At 36.0% G+C, this 17,378-nt stretch overlaps 1 protein-coding gene across 1 annotated transcript; it reads right to left on the bottom strand.

The window, feature by feature from the left end:
- Nucleotides 1–680: 680 nt before the first annotated feature.
- LOC146746012 (uncharacterized) lies at nucleotides 681–13,777 on the bottom strand. Its single transcript, XM_085499306.1, has 12 exons — nucleotides 12,584–13,777; nucleotides 11,935–12,078; nucleotides 11,534–11,664; nucleotides 10,497–10,568; nucleotides 10,284–10,379; nucleotides 9,301–9,389; nucleotides 6,055–6,157; nucleotides 5,786–5,888; nucleotides 3,685–3,792; nucleotides 2,599–2,694; nucleotides 1,737–1,835; nucleotides 681–1,540 (listed from the first exon to the last, which is right to left on the bottom strand). Exons 1-12 carry the CDS (start codon nucleotides 13,728–13,730, stop codon nucleotides 1,311–1,313), a joined length of 2,418 nt encoding a protein of 805 aa, XP_085355432.1. The 5' UTR covers nucleotides 13,731–13,777; the 3' UTR covers nucleotides 681–1,310.
- Between the last annotated feature and the right edge of the window lie 3,601 nt (nucleotides 13,778–17,378).

Here is a 17,378-nt window from a genome sequence, read left to right as displayed (position 1 = left end):
GTCAAAATTTTCATTGATACTCCATTCAAAGAAGTGACTTTATTTATTGATGGCAAAATATTCATTGATATTTCATTCAATGAAATGTCTGCATTCACTGATGACCCAAAGAATCTCCCCTCTAGATCTGCCACTGAAAATATTCATTCATATTCTCCATGCAATGAAGTGACTGTATATATTAATTTCACAATATTTATTGATATTCTATGCAATGAAATGACTGTATTATTGTTCGTAAAATATTCATTGACATTCTATGCAATGAAATAATTGCATTTAGTGTTCGCAAAATATTAATTGATATTCCACACAATGAAGTGACTGTATATATTAATATTAACTATTGATAATCAGTGTATTTAAGTGACTTTATTTTTTCCAAACCAAAATATTCCAAGTAATGAAGGGACTGTATTTATTGTTGCCAACTTTTTCATTGATATTCCATACAAGGAAGTGACTGCATTTATTGCAGCCAACATTTTCATTACAGAGAGGGTAACCTCATACTCACTTTATTAGTACATGCTTCACACAGAAGTCAATACTGTTGTTTTTTAGCATATTATCAAGGCTGAAGTCATTCTCAAATTTCCAAATTATACACATATAAAGTGAATGTTTCAAACATAACTAAAACATAATCTCTACATAATAAATCATTACTGAACATAAAATTTGTTTGAATACTTTTTTTTTATTCTTAATGGTACACACTGAATACATGTACATTAAAAAAATCAGCAATAGTCACATAAAGTAAATGTCAATGGTGGATAGGGGGTGGGGCGACAACACATTATCAAATATTCAGGTTTTAATATACATGTATGAGGGGCACACAATGAAACCATCCGTACTTAAACACTAAAAATATGGCAATGCTGCGTGATGGGATGGGTTGTTGTGTGCCCAACAAGTGTTGAACAAGGTGTGATACAGGTTTGTGAAACTGATATAACCATCTTTTAGAGCCCAGATTTCATCATATTGTGAAGCTTTGAAATTATGTTCATAGTTTATCTATTCATATGCAAACAAGTTTGATCTTGCATACTGTTATTACCTATAATTGAAAATTTATCTGCTCTATTTGAAGTGCATCTAGACAAGCACATAAACCAAAATTAATTTATACTGGATCAATATAAATTGACTTGTTTTGACCATAACCATATATGAAAGCACATGCTAACAGAAGCATTCAAGACACATGTAAGAAAGATGAAACTCATTCTTGCATGTATTACATATTTGATAACCACCCCCAACCAACTAAATGGCATACCGAAGACCTGTAGCCAGAGTTAAGAATAATGCTGTTTTGACTTTGATTGCCTTTTATATGTTGTTATCAGATTGTACACACAATACTTTATGTTTTTCCATGACCTGCTGGCCAGTACTTGATTCTCTTTCAGACAGTTAGTACATTCAATCTTTCCAGGAACTTTTAACATTCTGATATTTCTCATAAAATAGTTTTTAACTATTGTCCGTTCTTCTGTGGTCCACATCTTTTTCCCATCACTCACACCTAAGCACAAGAGAAAATGTAATTAAACCAAAAGAGGTCCAAAAGAACTTAGTGCATGGAAATAAAACTGTCTAGTATTCAAGACTTAATGATAGCAAGCAATGTAGAAACCACAAGAAAAATTAATTTTTAACTGAGAGCAAAATATATATGACTTCGTGCTTAGGAAGGGAATACAATCAATCAATTATAATACCTTTATCAGGTTCTCTCTGTAAATAAGCTTTCTTAGTTTCTGACTGAATAGGGTTATCTGTGGAAGTTCTCTTGTTATACAGTGATGACATGATTACATCTGGAATAAAAATAACACAAATCAAGGCAGTTAGTAAATAAAGCTGAAATCACAAGTAATGGAGCACTGAAAACAAACCCAAAAGAATGACACCCTCGAAAGTTTCGCACACTATACTTTGTCTACATTCACTAGGAAAGTACTTTTTTGTTGCGAGCAGTTCAAATTTATGAGTTAAGACGTTATTCAGGAAATTTCTCCCAAACAAGCATGGATACTCTACTCCTATAAGCAGGAGATTTGTGATGGAATGCAACAACTAATGATACTTTCTGCAGAAAACCCATTTACCAGACATTATTTAGCAATAAGAGGTCAAGTACTAGTACAGATATGTGTTCAATGAGCGAGATGCAGAAAAAACACATTATTTAAGAGGCCATTTCCTTCCATTATGGCAGCGAGAAATCCATTATTTCAATTATAATGCCCAAAATGTAGTGATGTGCTCAAGAAAAAGGACAACAACTCTGTTGTTATTGCGTCCTGACTTTAACACGTTCACAAACAAATGGCATACAAAAACATGTTTATAGGTAATTTTGCAATTAAAAAGACCAGGATTTTCTAACTTAAACGACTAGTAATGGATTTGTTGTTTAAACAATCTTCACAAGTGCGGACAATTTGGTATATTGCTGATCTTTTTTGTGCATTGTCCTCAAGCACTACCCTGTTATTGTCTGATAATGTTACAGCATCTGGTACTGATCAACCAATGAAACCACACGATAACTAATAAGAGATAAAATAAAAACAATACCTTCCGCTGATTTTTTCTTCTTTTTTGGTGAGGAATCACTGGTAGAATATGTGGAGGTTCTTTTATTAGAAACTTGTGTCTTGTTCACAGCAAGATCTAGATTTGAATTAATAGATATAAAAATATAATTAAAGAAAATTTAATGCTGTTTAATATTAATTGTCATTTTATCATTTCCCATGATAAATATTGTGGTGGAATACAATTTCTGTAGGTATGGGATGGGAAAATACTGATATAGAGATAACAAGCAAAGCAGTGACCGTAGACTTGAAGAGAACGTACACAAGTGTTATTATGACAAGTGTGTAGTGTAACTTGCTGAAAACTTGGTCAGAATAAGTAATGACTTTGCAAAGACTAAAAATTACGTGACCAACTAGGACTGAGTAGGAGAAATCGCCTGTACAGTTGTGTTGACTAGAGTGATATTTAACACATTTTATAGCAAGTCACTGTCAACATTGTTGGGAGTTTAATAGTTATGGTGTACTCACTTTGAACCAACTTGGAATCCTGACTCCAACAAGTGAGGATTGACTGGGGATTTGTAGATGTGTGTACCAGCCACAGAAAGCCGATACCAGCTTATCTGTCACTTGACTATTGTAGGGGTGCACCCATAGGAAAGAGGATTGAACCAGACCATTAACGTCAATGAATTCCTACATTGTTTATTAGTTGGAATAATACTGGTGTACTTTGGATTTAACACTGGTACCAGTGGTAATCGCACAGGAGGAATGGTTAGAGGACTCTATTGACCGGGTAATTTAACTAAGATAGCAAACCCCTAACTCAACCACAGACACCCAAATGTGACCCTGGTAATCTGAGAATAAGCTCGTTGTAGACCACTCAGGAGACCCTGTGGGAACCTTATCCACTGAACCAATAAAGTGCTACCAGTGGTGTTAGGAAAGCTGACTCACCGCTGACTTATTTTATAACCGGTGGCCAGTTATTTAATAAAGTGCTAGAAAATATTTCTTGGACGAGTTGTTTCAAGTTAAAATTGCAACTGAGAACACAGATTAGTTACAGTTAAAAATAAGTTTAGTCTTACGGTAAGGGAAATAAAATTACCTTCAACAGATTTCTTCATAGGTAAAAGGAAATCCGTCTTCTTAAGTTCTAGGGATGGAGTATGCACAGAAGCTCTCTTTGACATGTGCGTCTTAGAATCTTCTGAAGCTAAAAATAAAAAAAAATACAATTTTATCAGAACAATCAATATGGCAAATGCAATTAATTTTGAACAAAATTATACCATGCATGTCTGGAAAACAGTTAAACAGATAAATTGATGTTATATTCAGTTGTTATTTCAAGTACTGTCTTTGTCCCAAATACCAATGAATCAAATCACGTTCAAGAATTCAACAAGTCATTGTCAATGACACGTCCCCGTTCTGTTCATATTTGAGTGACATATACATTCAAAGCAGATCATGACCGAAATGCACCTGCATATGTACAACACATTGAACAAAATCCATCCATGCATGACTGAGATCCGGTTCTGGAATTGGGAAAATACATGATTTTGATGCATTTTCAGCCTTAAAATGGCCATCATTCAGCTATTGTTAAGCGGATCATGAAACAAACGCACATATCTATTTGTGACATGATGTATCATGTGTGTGTGAAGTTTGAACTTGATCAATCCAGACATGTCTTGGATACAGATCCAGAACTGAATTCTTTAAAACAAAATGGCCACCAGTCGGCCATTTTGAACTTGATCTGGAAAAAAAATGACGTGCATCAAGGTCCTATTATGTTTAATGTATGTACCAAATTTGAACAAAATCCGTCCATGCATAACTGAGATCCGGGTTCGGAATGGTGAAAATGTGCGATTTCAACCTTAAAGCGGCCGCCATTTGGCTATCGTTAATGAAATCATGAAACAAATACACATACATATTTGTGACATGATGTACCTTGTGTGTGTGAAGTTTGAACTTGATCAATCCAGACATGTCTCGGATACGGATCCAGAACTGAATTCTTTAAAACAAAATGGCCGCCAGTCGGCCATTTCGAACTTGATCCAGAAAAAAAATAACGTGCATCAAGGTCCTATTATGTTTAATGTATGTACCAAATTTGACTGAAATCCGTCCGTGCATAACTGAGATCCGGGTCCGGAATGGTGAAAATGTGCGATTTCAATGCATTTTCGGCCTTAAAGCGGCCGCCATTTGGCTATCGTTAATGAGATCATGAAACAAATGCACATACATATTTGTGACATGATGTACCTTGTGTGTGTGAAGTTTGAACTCGATCAATCCAAGCATGTCTCAGATACGGATCCAGAACTGAATTCTTTAAAACAAAATGGCCGCCAGTCGGCCATTTCGAACTTGATCCAGAAAAAAAATAACGTGCATCAAGGTCCTATTATGTTTAATGTATGTACCAAATTTGACTGAAATCCGTCCGTGCATAACTGAGATCCGGGTCCGGAATGGTGAAAATGTGCGATTTCAATGCATTTTCGGCCTTAAAGCGGCCGCCATTTGGCTATCGTTAATGAGATCATGAAACAAATGCACATACATATTTGTGACATGATGTACCTTGTGTGTGTGAAGTTTGAACTCGATCAATCCAAGCATGTCTCAGATACGGATGCAGAACTGAATTCTTTAAAACAAATTGGCCGCCAGTTGGCCATTTCAAACCCGATCCCCCCCCAAAAAATATGACGTGCATCAAGGTCCTATTATGTTTAATGTATGTACCAAATTTGAACGAAATACGTCCATGCATAACTGAGATCCGGGTCCGGAATGGTGAAAATGTCTGATTTTGATGCATTTTCGGCCTTAAAATGGCCGCTATTCGGCTATCGTTATCGGATCATGAAAAAAATGCATGTGCATATGTCCCATATAATGTGTGATGTATGAGTGAAGTTTGAACTTAATCGGCCCATACATGTTCGAGATACAGGTGATCACGGACGCACGCACGGACGCACACAGGGCAAAACATAAGTCCCCGTTTTCGGACTACGTTCAAACGGGGACTAATAAGCTCACTTCAGAAATTTGTTAATCACATCATGAAAAAAAAAACTTTGTGAGATGATCATACAGAATTTGAGTGAAATAAGTACAGCCATGACTGGGAACTGTAAAATGTCTCATTATGTCTAAAAATGGCAGCTTACCTGCTTCTACAATACAACGTGATATATCTTCTCTAAATTGCACTATATTGTCCATGTCATACATTAATTTTGTAGACTGTCCATTAGCAAACTGCTCTGCAAACTGAAAAGTATTATGACATTATCAGCAATAAAATAAACATTGCTGTCGATACAACGGCCTGATATATGATACATACATTGAGAAAGTACTGTAAAACCATTTATTTTCACTGACATTTAATATATCACTATTTTAATTTTAAATGCAGCTGAAAGTCCATAATTACCTTGATGACTAACACACCACATGATACAGCATCATCTTGCATTGTATGATCCACTTTCAATATAGTATAAGTACTGACTTCACCCTTCTTACTTGCATAATTACTAAAAGATAACAGATATTTTAGTTGTTGAAAATGAAAAATCTTGTGCAAGAGTTAGGTGCATTTTTTGTGTTACGGTAAGTAAACTATGGCACGTAGGTGGCACAGGATCCTACTGATAATTTATAGCAAACACTTGTATCAAGAATAATACTTGAAGTAGGAGTGCATATGGATTCAACCTTATTCAATTCTTGGTAATTTGCTCCACAACTACATGTATGTCATATTTTGTTATAGCAACAAAACACTCTTGGGGACATAGTTATGTTCAAACAATAACTACCTATTTCTCATACTACAGTATATCCCAGAACTTTGAGTTAAGGTAGAGATGCACTTTATTTGTGAATTTCAATCAAAAATAGTTTTTTTCGTTTTTTATATAGATTTTTATCTAAAGAACATTCTGTGAAAATTTGACCAATGAATTCTTATGGGAACACCGTTAAAATTGCTGTTTATTTTCTGGTTAAAAATAAAAAACACTCACACGTGGCAATGTTTATGTCCAATTGCCTAATTTGCATGAGTAACCAAATAACAAGACCTTTGATTGACAATATGCAAATCGAGATTGTACGGGTCATAGTTCATTCAATTCACGCGCATGTGCAATTATTCTCAAATCAGTTCTCGCTCGCTAGCAAACCAAACATATTTCCTCAGCGTTTTTTCTTAATTTTTATCATTACATTATGCGTGGTGTGAAAAGAAAGAGAGGTAGAAAGAAGATTCAGATGATTTCTATGTCGGAAGATGCAAAAGCTACACCGAAGGCATCAGCCCACCGAACGAAAAACAAATCGATGTGAGCGTCCAAACATGACTTTCCCTGAAGGCATGAATCCGAGTTTCTGATTGACTGAGAGATTTTATTTTTAAATAATTGTTCTCAAAAAATAAACTGAGCATGTGAAGAATAATTTAACATTGTTTACAGTGATAACTGCTCATAGTCGAAACGAAGCTTACCCATTCACGCTAGTCACAATAAACATCATACTCTTGAATAGGCGTCAATGACTACGGTAAAACTTAGACTCTATTTTAGGCATTAGGAATGATTGAAATGACGCCAAAATACACCTTAAAAGTCCCATTTTATTTTTTTTCTAAATCCCATCCCGAATTTACGGCAGAGTCTGGTCCCTCAAATAAGGGACACGTGAGCTTTGATTCTAACCGGATATATTGCACTGGGTCGGGGAGATACAAACTTTTGTGTATCTTTTGTCCAATGGGTACCTGTACTTCGATCATTCGCAAGTTTTGCTCGGTGGTGCGAGACAGCTTTGTTTGCAACCGGACAAACTCCGTTTAATTCAATGAAGCAAACAACTGACAATGCTAAAATAAATTGCAAAGGTACGCTAAAATTAATTGAAAACAACCAAATAATTTCAATGAAAAATAAATCACAGGGAGAGGTAACTTGATACATTACGGTAACAACTCTTTCGACGCGCTGACCGCTTCTCCGCGTCTGATGTTTTGCTTTCCTTGTCATAATACTTACTGATTGATGATTTTGTTTTGATTTTTGAGTTTTTTAGCCTGCAACACGGCCACGACCTTTGCTTTTTCCGTGAAAAATGGGGAAGTTTACGTAAATTTGACGGACATTCCATTTTTTTAAACTACCAAAGCACACTGTTTAACACTCCTGTTTTTTTCATTTGCCGATTTCTATTCAGAAAAATTCGACCGCTCGAAAATGCACCTTAATTTTGCACTCTTAAAACATGTCAGATTTCCAACACTAATTATTTAAAACCGGTCGAATTTTAAAACTTTTACGTTAGGAGCTGGAGCTCTCTTCTTGCAGGCGACCGTCGCCGGTAGTACAACAGCATGTTTTGTACGTACACCCGTGCGCTGATTGTCTGCGACTGTCTTAGAAAATCCCTGAATAAGGCGTTGTCAAAATCGGAAAAATAAAAAAATGCCTCCTTAAAAAACGAACATAATTCAAATATTTCTTTTAACAAATATGTTGCAGTGGGAAAAATGGGATTGGAAACGATGAACAAAACTTCTGTGCCTCGCGTTTCGATTCTAGGATTACGCGATTATTCATTATTGTGCGTTCGCTTCCTGGAGTTGGTTCTCAATACTACATAAAAATCATCAAGGATAAATAATTTAATATCCCACTTTGTACTCTTCACGGTAAACCATAGGCTCTGAAATACTCGTAGATTTTTTAATGAAAATACATCGAAGAGAAGCCATGTTTTGATCGTAATAAAAGGTCACCTTCCTTGGACCGCCCCCTGTTTAATAATTCATGAGATGACGTCATATTTACTGGGCATTGCCACGTGTTTTTACCGACCCCATCAAAACACAGGTATGAATGACGTGTTTCTGATTTATATATTCAAGAGCAGTTGTTCTGGTCCAACGATTTTACATAAAATGTCTATGTCTATACGTCAACTTTCAATTTCAATAGTCTAGAAAGTATGACAAAGTATGACAAAGCAGTAAATCCCGGTTTAACGCGCAAATATGCAAATTAGCCTTTTTCTCGTCTTCTATTTTTGGTGAATTCTTGGGTTTTAAATTAAAATAGCTGATAGACGCTTTGGCCATTTGCCTCGAAATTTTCACACATTATTGACAAGGTGTTCCCCCTTCAAAATGCGTCCGGACAGTTTATTACGGCGAGTGGAACAAAAATAACAAGTCCGCAATTAACATGGATATATAAATTATGCAAAAATAGAAAAGAGTGAACTTTGAGGTCATGCTGTGCGACTTTGAAAGTCGTTAGAGAGATGAGTGGATGCATTTGAATTAGTAGTATACCAAGGTATCCAGTGATGTAATTTTACCCACAAATGGACTTGAAGTTTTTAAGCTAATTTTTTTTAAACCACTTTTGTCCAAAAAAGCATATTTTTGACCCAAAATCAAAAACGCATTCTGGATATTTAAAATAAAGACAAGTTTTACAAAGTTTGTATAATAAGCTTTCAGAAAATATATAACATGTTGGATATATAATACCATCTTCATTGTCTAATTACTCAATTAAAAAGCAAGCCAAATAAACTGCATCTCTACCTTAAATTAAAAATCTACAAAATTATGCAATAACAGAAAAAAATAAATTATAATTGAACTCTTCCTACTTACTTCCAATTCTGCTGAATTGTCACCATTGTCTCTTTACTTTCACCAGTAGAATTCAGATATATTATTTCATGACTTTTTTGCTTAACCACCTGTAAAGCATTACAAAAATCAATTCTCATATTGGACAGAAATAAACTAGTCATTGAAAATGACACAGTCCCCGTTAAATATTTGAAAGTTTTCTTTGTGCTCGTCATATTAAAGCGGAGGGGTTGTCGCGAGCGTGTCCTTGAAACTTGAGTTCCAAATGGTGTATACAACAGATTGTTTATTTACATCAAAACACGTGTTCCGTGTAGTAGTAATATGGCCAAAAATAAAAACAGCCGTTATTCTGCCATCTTTGATCTGATTATGAAACACACTTGATATGTACGATGTATGTGCCAATACGAATGAAAATGGTACATAAATTGTGGAAATATAGTAGTAAGGCCAAAAAGTCAAATGGCTGTCACACTTTGTCATGGACATGTATCCTAACATGTATAAAGTAAATGTATGTGCCAAATTTGAATGAAAACTGACAGAGCACATCCAAGATACCACATAAAAAAAAAAAACAAGATGCAAAATTCAATTGATCCAATTGCAAAATAAATCGTCATGGACATGTATCTTAGCATGTATAATCTATGTACCAAGTTTGAATGACAACTGACAAAGCATGTCCAAAATACAAAATTTTCAAAAAACAAGATGGCTGCTAGTCGGTCATTTTGAATCGAATCGCTGAACCACTGCATGTGCATATGTCCCACATAAGATACTAGGCACATGCAAAGAATTAACATAATCGGTCCAAAGGGATTCTGAGATATGACTCCGGACGGACGCACGGATCATCCGAACGGGGACTAATAAAATTGTTCAGTACTGATGGATTTATGCAAAGGAAATGGAAAACAATTATACAAGAATTTTAGAGTCAACTGTAAAATTGAAAATGGTGCCTGAATTATTTACAGTATTTTACAACTTACCACAAGTGTCCAATGTCCATTTATTATGCCAGAATTAGTTGTTTCTCCACCTTCAAACATAGCACCTATTACCATCTCATACTTGGAAAGATTTATCTGTAAATACATTGTATGCATTAGTAATAATACACATGACTAGTAACAATTGTTGCTAAATGGAAGAAACAAATTTCCACTAGCTGACTAGTCTGGAAAATATTAAATGATAATTACCTTTTTTGGTTTGGCCATTTCACCCTTCAAACAAATAGATGTCATTAAATTGTGGTCAAAAAAAAGAATGGCCTGAAAACAATATAAAATTACATTGTCAGCAATGAAATAAAGGAGATTATGTTTAATGATAAGCAATGAATAAACTGTGGCAACAAAGCATAACAGCAGACACCAATGGAGGAAATAAGTACTAAAAAACTGTTGAAGTGCACTACACTTTGGATATAATGCACTAATGAAAAAAATATATTTCAATACATATACACTGTATTTTACATAATATTCACGTCAGATAGCATCAGAAAGTGATGAACAGTGCATGAATAACTCAATCTAAATAAATAAAATTCATTTCGTCCGATTGTGAATGCTCAACTCAGACCTGACAAACTTTCATAGAGAATGGTCAATCAGAATACATCTTTAAATAGTAGCACAAATTATTAACAGATTATAGGAGTTACTCAAGTGACTTATAAATGAATGAGTGTCAAATGTTAAACACTTTTTTAATCTCATTGATGATCATTATATATCCAAGGCATTCCCATTGAGGTCAGGTCAACAAAGAAGTTGTGAATCAGAGACCCCCCTCCCATCCCCTCCATTAATCTGCCATGCTGTTATGTTGACAGAAAAGAGAATCAGAGAGACCCACACTCCACAATCATCATAAACAAACACAGACTAAATAACACAAATACCAATGGTAACCAGTCAAATATCAAATTACAAAATCAATATTGGGGAAAATACAACCAAATATGTTATCATACCAATTTAAGTTTGATTGAAAGTGACATTGATATGTGAACAAAGTCTATCAATTTTGAACAAATTATCACAGTCAGGGTCAGGGATACCCTGTACCAGAATATCTACAAGAAAAACAAGATTTCTTTCCATTGAGCAGCAATAAGTAAAAGTTTACCAAAATCTTTATCATTCAGTATGCAATTAAATCTTAAACTCAGCTTCCCAATTCAGCCATCACCATTCCATCTGTTCAGAACCTTTCAACATAAAATAAATACCTTTTTCTCTCTTGTGGCAATATAAATAGCAGAGTTCACAATATCATCTGACAGCTGTTTTTTATGGCCCAGGTCCAATATACTGTTCTTCATTATCGAGTAGGGCCCTACTTTCATTGTATCTACATCACCTGTAAAACAACATAAACCATTCAAAAACCCTATTACAATAAATACTTTTTCTATCAGGTTGATGTGGTTGTATCTTGTAGATCTGTATAAGCATCAGTGGCAGTCTTTTTCAGATACGCATGTTTACCTTCACAACATCTTCAACTAATGGAAGAAATTTTGGCATGTTCCTCTTCCTTTCATTCATAGTATTAAGTGCATGTAAATACTGAACACCAAGTGCCTTAGGAAATGGTGAATTAAACTGAACACTAAATATATGAACAAACCTTTAGAAACATCTTCATCATCAATATGCATACATTTGTCTTGTAGTTTTCCATTTATATCTGTATTATTATTATTCATTTCTTGAAATTCCTCATCTTCAATGATATTACCAGTATTCAGTAGGTCTTCATTCTCACATTCATCTATAATTCACACAATTTTGAAAAGTTAGTAAGCCAAATGACAAATATCATACGACTTATTTCAATTCTCGTCCTAAGACAGTGCTCAAAGAGATTACAGCATAACTACTGCAAAGATTGTTCAGTGTCATTGATAAAAACTATTTCCTGAACAAATACTAACCTAATATCAATACACAATAGACTGTTCATTCTATCGGTCATTCAGGTTTTTCTGCTGGCATATACAAGGGGACAATTTTTGTTGTTATCTTTAACAGTGTCAGCAAATACTGATAATCGTTGGCTAGTGTATATTTGATACTAATAGCAATTCCCCATAATCATTGATTGAAATTCCATCAACAAATTCAGGCATTTCAATTTAGGGAAAGGTGACCAGCCTATATGCTAGTTCCATATTTGACATACAACTAAAGAAGGTGACGATGATTGAGTAAAAACAATAGTTGGAGTGTCATAGCAGTGAAACGCAGAATTTATCATGGGATAAAACACTACTCACCATCTATGTTGATTTCTATTTCATCAAGTCCTTTGTTCTTGAATTCTCCAATATTTCCTTTCTCAAATGCCATCAGAATTCTGCTGACCTTTGCAATTTGTAATGTATTCTGTGGAAGTCTGTAAAACTCTCGATGGACTCTTATGTCATGTCCCAAAAATCCAGCAAGGATGTCTTGCTCATTGTCCTTCAAATTGAAGATTTGTGACATTGTAGCAATTTGTTTCCTTAAATTTGTAGAGGTGAACCGTTCAGCATGTTCAATGCCACATTTTGTTACAAACTTTCTCAGGCATACTGTTGCACGTACTGGGCGCAGTGAGTTTTGTAAACACGCAAAAATGTATGGATTTGCCACATTGACTTCAACAGCTTTTCTTTTTTCGATAAGTAATTTTATCTGATTACAGTGATCCTTGGTTAATAGAACAGGCACATTTCTTCCTCTTTTGCCTTTTATTTCAACTCTATCAATCAAACGACACAGATTTTGCTCCCAACTTGTCAAAGATGAACCAGCTTCTTGATTGACTCCTCTTACTTCTTTAAAATCTTCTAGAAGCATTCTTTCCATTTCCCCACTCCTCCTCCTATTGAATAAAATCAATTGGGCTAACGTTATCTCGCTCAAATTCTTCCAGGTTGATGTGGTTGTATCTTCTTGTAGATCTTTATAAGCATCAGTGGCAGTCTTTTTCAGATACATGTTTACCTTCACAACATCTTCAACTAATGGAAGAAATTTTGGCATGTTTCTCTTCCTTTCATTCATAGTATTAAGTGCATGTGAACTTATCGACTGTGCCCACTGTATCTCACACAATTTAAGGAATTTCTTAGCTGCTAATTCGTTGGTAGAGTCTTCATTTTTGATTGCCTCAGCCATGCAGATTGTAGTACATTTCTTCAGAGAATGACCCAACTTTAATGCAAGAGAAGGTTTTCCAAGAACTCTGTCGTCAAGGTTATAGTCTGCCAACTGCTGTGTTGCCTGGATTACAATTTCAAACTTTGAAGGATGAATATATTCTTTTAGGGAGGATGCATTTTTCTTACTGATCTTTCTAAGTTGTATTAGAAGTTTTGCAAGTTCTCTCATTTTCTGCTTCACGTACTGAATCTTTGCAGATTCTGTACCAACTTTCATATATTCCCTGGATCCAAATTCTATGATAAGATCATCATTTCTTGCAATTACTGCCACTTCATCCTAAGTCATTTTAGATAGCACTCTGTCCGCCATACCCTCTGTAACATTATCACTATGTGGTAATAACATTCCTGCTACTTGTTGTATTCTTCGGTGAATTATTTTTGGTGTTGCATTTTCAAACAGTTTGACAGGACATATCTTGTTGTGTTTATACAGTTCTGCTTTGATGAACCAACCCAAACATTCAGGACAAGGGAGATACTGCGATACAGGAACTGTAAATGATGGTCTTCTGTATGGTATGATATAGCCATATCCATCTTTAAGTATTTCAACATTATGAGCATGGTTGCCTTTATTTGTCAGTTTCTGCCATAAAATTTTCCTTTCGGTACTTCCCTTTCTGAAACTTAATGCATAGACAACATCTTTCTCTGTACTGTGTTTATTCTCAAAATGCCTTGGTAACTTTGGATATTTGTTCATGCAGTAAACACAGTAAGCAAATTTGTCCCATTTTCTTTTCCTATTGGAATTATTTGTTGTTTGAACCTGCACCGAGGAAGGATTCACAGAACTGATTTGGATGTCATTCTTAAGATTCTTTGTAGTAGATGATGTACTAGGCAGATTTCTTTTTTCTGAAGACTTTACAAACTCTATGCTCATTTCACCTGCAGAAGTATTTTGATGATTCTTGTTTTCTTTCCCATGAAACTTTGATGACAATGGTGACACAGTATTGAATTCAACGGACTCACAATCCGACAGATCAGGAACAATGATACTATTGGAACAATTATCACTACTTTGACAGATAGCAGCTGATTGGCAAGCCTTATCTTTGGGGCTTATGCTAGATTTCATCCATGGCTTGTCATTTCCTGTAGTTTTCACATCACTGATACTATGCATATCTAATTCACAAGAAAAAGATACATCCGACTCACAATCTGAATTTGGTTCATAAGTAGGGTCAGCATCAGAATCGTCATAGTCTTCTTCAAAGTTTTCACTATCATTTTCATCTTCATTGTCATGAGTAGCTGCAGTTTTTACTTCCATTGAAGGATGTGTTTTAACCTTAGTTTGTACAGGTGTGAGAGGCCTAACTTTAACAACATTTTTACTTCTATCCCATTTAGATTGCAGAAATGGAAAAGAAATTTCAGAATCAGAAATGTCAGATTCACAGTCTGATTCCAAAACAATGTTTGAATCATATTTTTTAAACAAAGTTGATGATTTACGTACATTTTTACAGGAATTAGTATAACCTGGGGTGAGAAATTCTTCTGGTGAGGTTATAAATGGCAAAATGACTCTTCTTTTTAATGATTTTGTCTTGCCTCTATCTGACCCACCATTGACATCATTATGTACCAAACATGATTCTGGTTTCAAGTTGCCACCATCTGGTTCACTTCTGGCAGTTAAAATACTGTTCTGTAAGATGAATGATCCTGAATTCAAATTGCCACTATCTGGTTCATTTCTGACAGGTAGCACACTATTCTGTATTATACACGATTTTGGTCTCACGTAGACACCATCCGAACCATGTGCAATATACGATTCAAGATTCACGATACCACCATCTGGCTCAAACCTGCCAGGCAATATACATGCTTCTGGTTCTGAGTTGCAACTATCTAGTTTACTTCTGTCAATCTGCGTGAAATGTGATTCTGGTTCAGTGTTGCAGTCAACAGATTCACTACTGGCATTGTGGGTAACATGTGACTCTGGTTCAGTGTTGAAGTCAACAGGTTCACTACTGGCATTGTGGGTGACATGTGATTCTGGTTCAGTGTTGCAGTCAACAGGTTCACTACTGGCATTGTGGGTAACATGTGATTCTGGTTCAGTGTTGAAGTCAACAGGTTCACAACTGGCTTTGGCATCATTGTGTACCAAACATGATTCTGGTTTCAAGTTGCCACCATCTGGTTCACTTCTGGCAGGTAAAATACTGTTCTGTAAGATGAATGATCCTGAATTCAAATTGCCACCATCTGGTTCAGTTCTGACAGGTAGCACACTATTCTGTATTATACACGATTTTGGTCTCACGTAGCCACCATCCGAACCATGTGCAATATACGATTCAAGATTCACGATATCACCATCTGGCTCAAACCTGGCAGGCAATAGACATGCTACTGGTTCTGAGTTGCAACTATCAAGTTTACTTCTGTCAATCTGCGTGAAATGTGATTCTGGTTCAGTGTTGCAGTCAACAGATTCACTACTGGCATTGTGGGTAACATGTGATCCTGGTTCAGTGTTGCAGTCAACAGGTTTACTACTGGCCTTGTGGGTAACATGTGATTCTGGTTCAGTGTTGAAGTCAACAGATTCACAACTGGCATGGTGGTTAACATGTGATTCTGATTCTGTGTTGCAGTCAACAGGTTTACTACTGGCATTGTGGGTAACATGTGATTCTGGTTCAGTGTTGAAGTCAACAGGCTCACAACTGGCTTTGGCATCATTATGTACCAAACATGATTCTGGTTTCAAGTTGCCACCATCTGGTTCACTTCTGGCAGGTAAAATACTGTTCTGTAAAATGAATGATCCTGAATTCAAATTGCCACCATCTGGTTCAGTTCTGACAGGTAGCACACTATTCTGTATTATACACGATTTTGGTCTCACGTAGCCACCATCCGAACCATGTGCAATATACGATTCAAGATTCACGATACCACCATCTGGCTCAAACCTGGCAGGCAATAGACATGCTTCTGGTTCTGAGTTGCAACTATCTGGTTTACTTCTGTCAATCTGTGTGAAATGTGATTCTGGTTCAGTGTTGCAGTCAACAGGTTCACTACTGGCATTGTGGGTAACATGTGATTCTCGTTCAGTGTTGAAGTCAACAGGCTCACTACTGGCAATGTGGGCAACATGTGATACTGGTTCAGTGTTGAAGTCAACAGGTCCACAACTGGATTTGTGGGTAATATGTGATTCTGGTTCTATATTGCAACCACCTGGTTCACAACTCGCATTGTAGGTGCCGTGTGATTCTGGTTCAGTGTTGCAGTCAACAGGTTCACAACTGGCATGGTGGTTAACATGTGATTCTGATTCTGTGTTGCAGTCAACAGGTTTACTACTGGCATTGTGGGTGACATGTGATTCTGGTTCAGTGTTGTAGTCAACAGGTTCACTACTGGCATTGTGGGTGACATGTGATTCTGGTTCAGTGTTGTAGTCAACAGGTTCACTACTGGCATTGTGGGTAACATGTGATTCTGGTTCAGTGTTGAAGTCAACAGGTCCACAACTGGCATGGTGGTTAACATGTGATTCTGATTCAGTGTTGCAGTCAACAGGTTTACTACTGGCATTGTGGGTGACATGTGATTCTGGTTCAGTGTTGTAGTCAACAGGTTCACTACTGGCATTGTGGGTGACATGTGATTCTGGTTCAGTGTTGTAGTCAACAGGTTCACTACTGGCATTGTGGGTAATATGTGATTCTGGTTCAGTGCTGCAGTCAACAGGTTCACTACCAGCATTGTGGTTGACATGTGATTCTGGTTCTGTATTGCAACAATCTTGTTCACAACTCGCATTGTAGGTGCCGTGTGATTCTGGTTCAGTGTTGCAGTCAACAGGTGGTTCACTACT

Source organism: Saccoglossus kowalevskii, chromosome 5 (assembly GCF_978046115.1).
Source record: "Saccoglossus kowalevskii chromosome 5, keSacKowa6.1, whole genome shotgun sequence".
Taxonomy (NCBI): domain Eukaryota; kingdom Metazoa; phylum Hemichordata; class Enteropneusta; family Harrimaniidae; genus Saccoglossus; species Saccoglossus kowalevskii.
The sequence above is the reverse complement of the archived record's forward strand: the minus strand, read 5'-3'. Positions and strand labels throughout refer to the sequence as shown.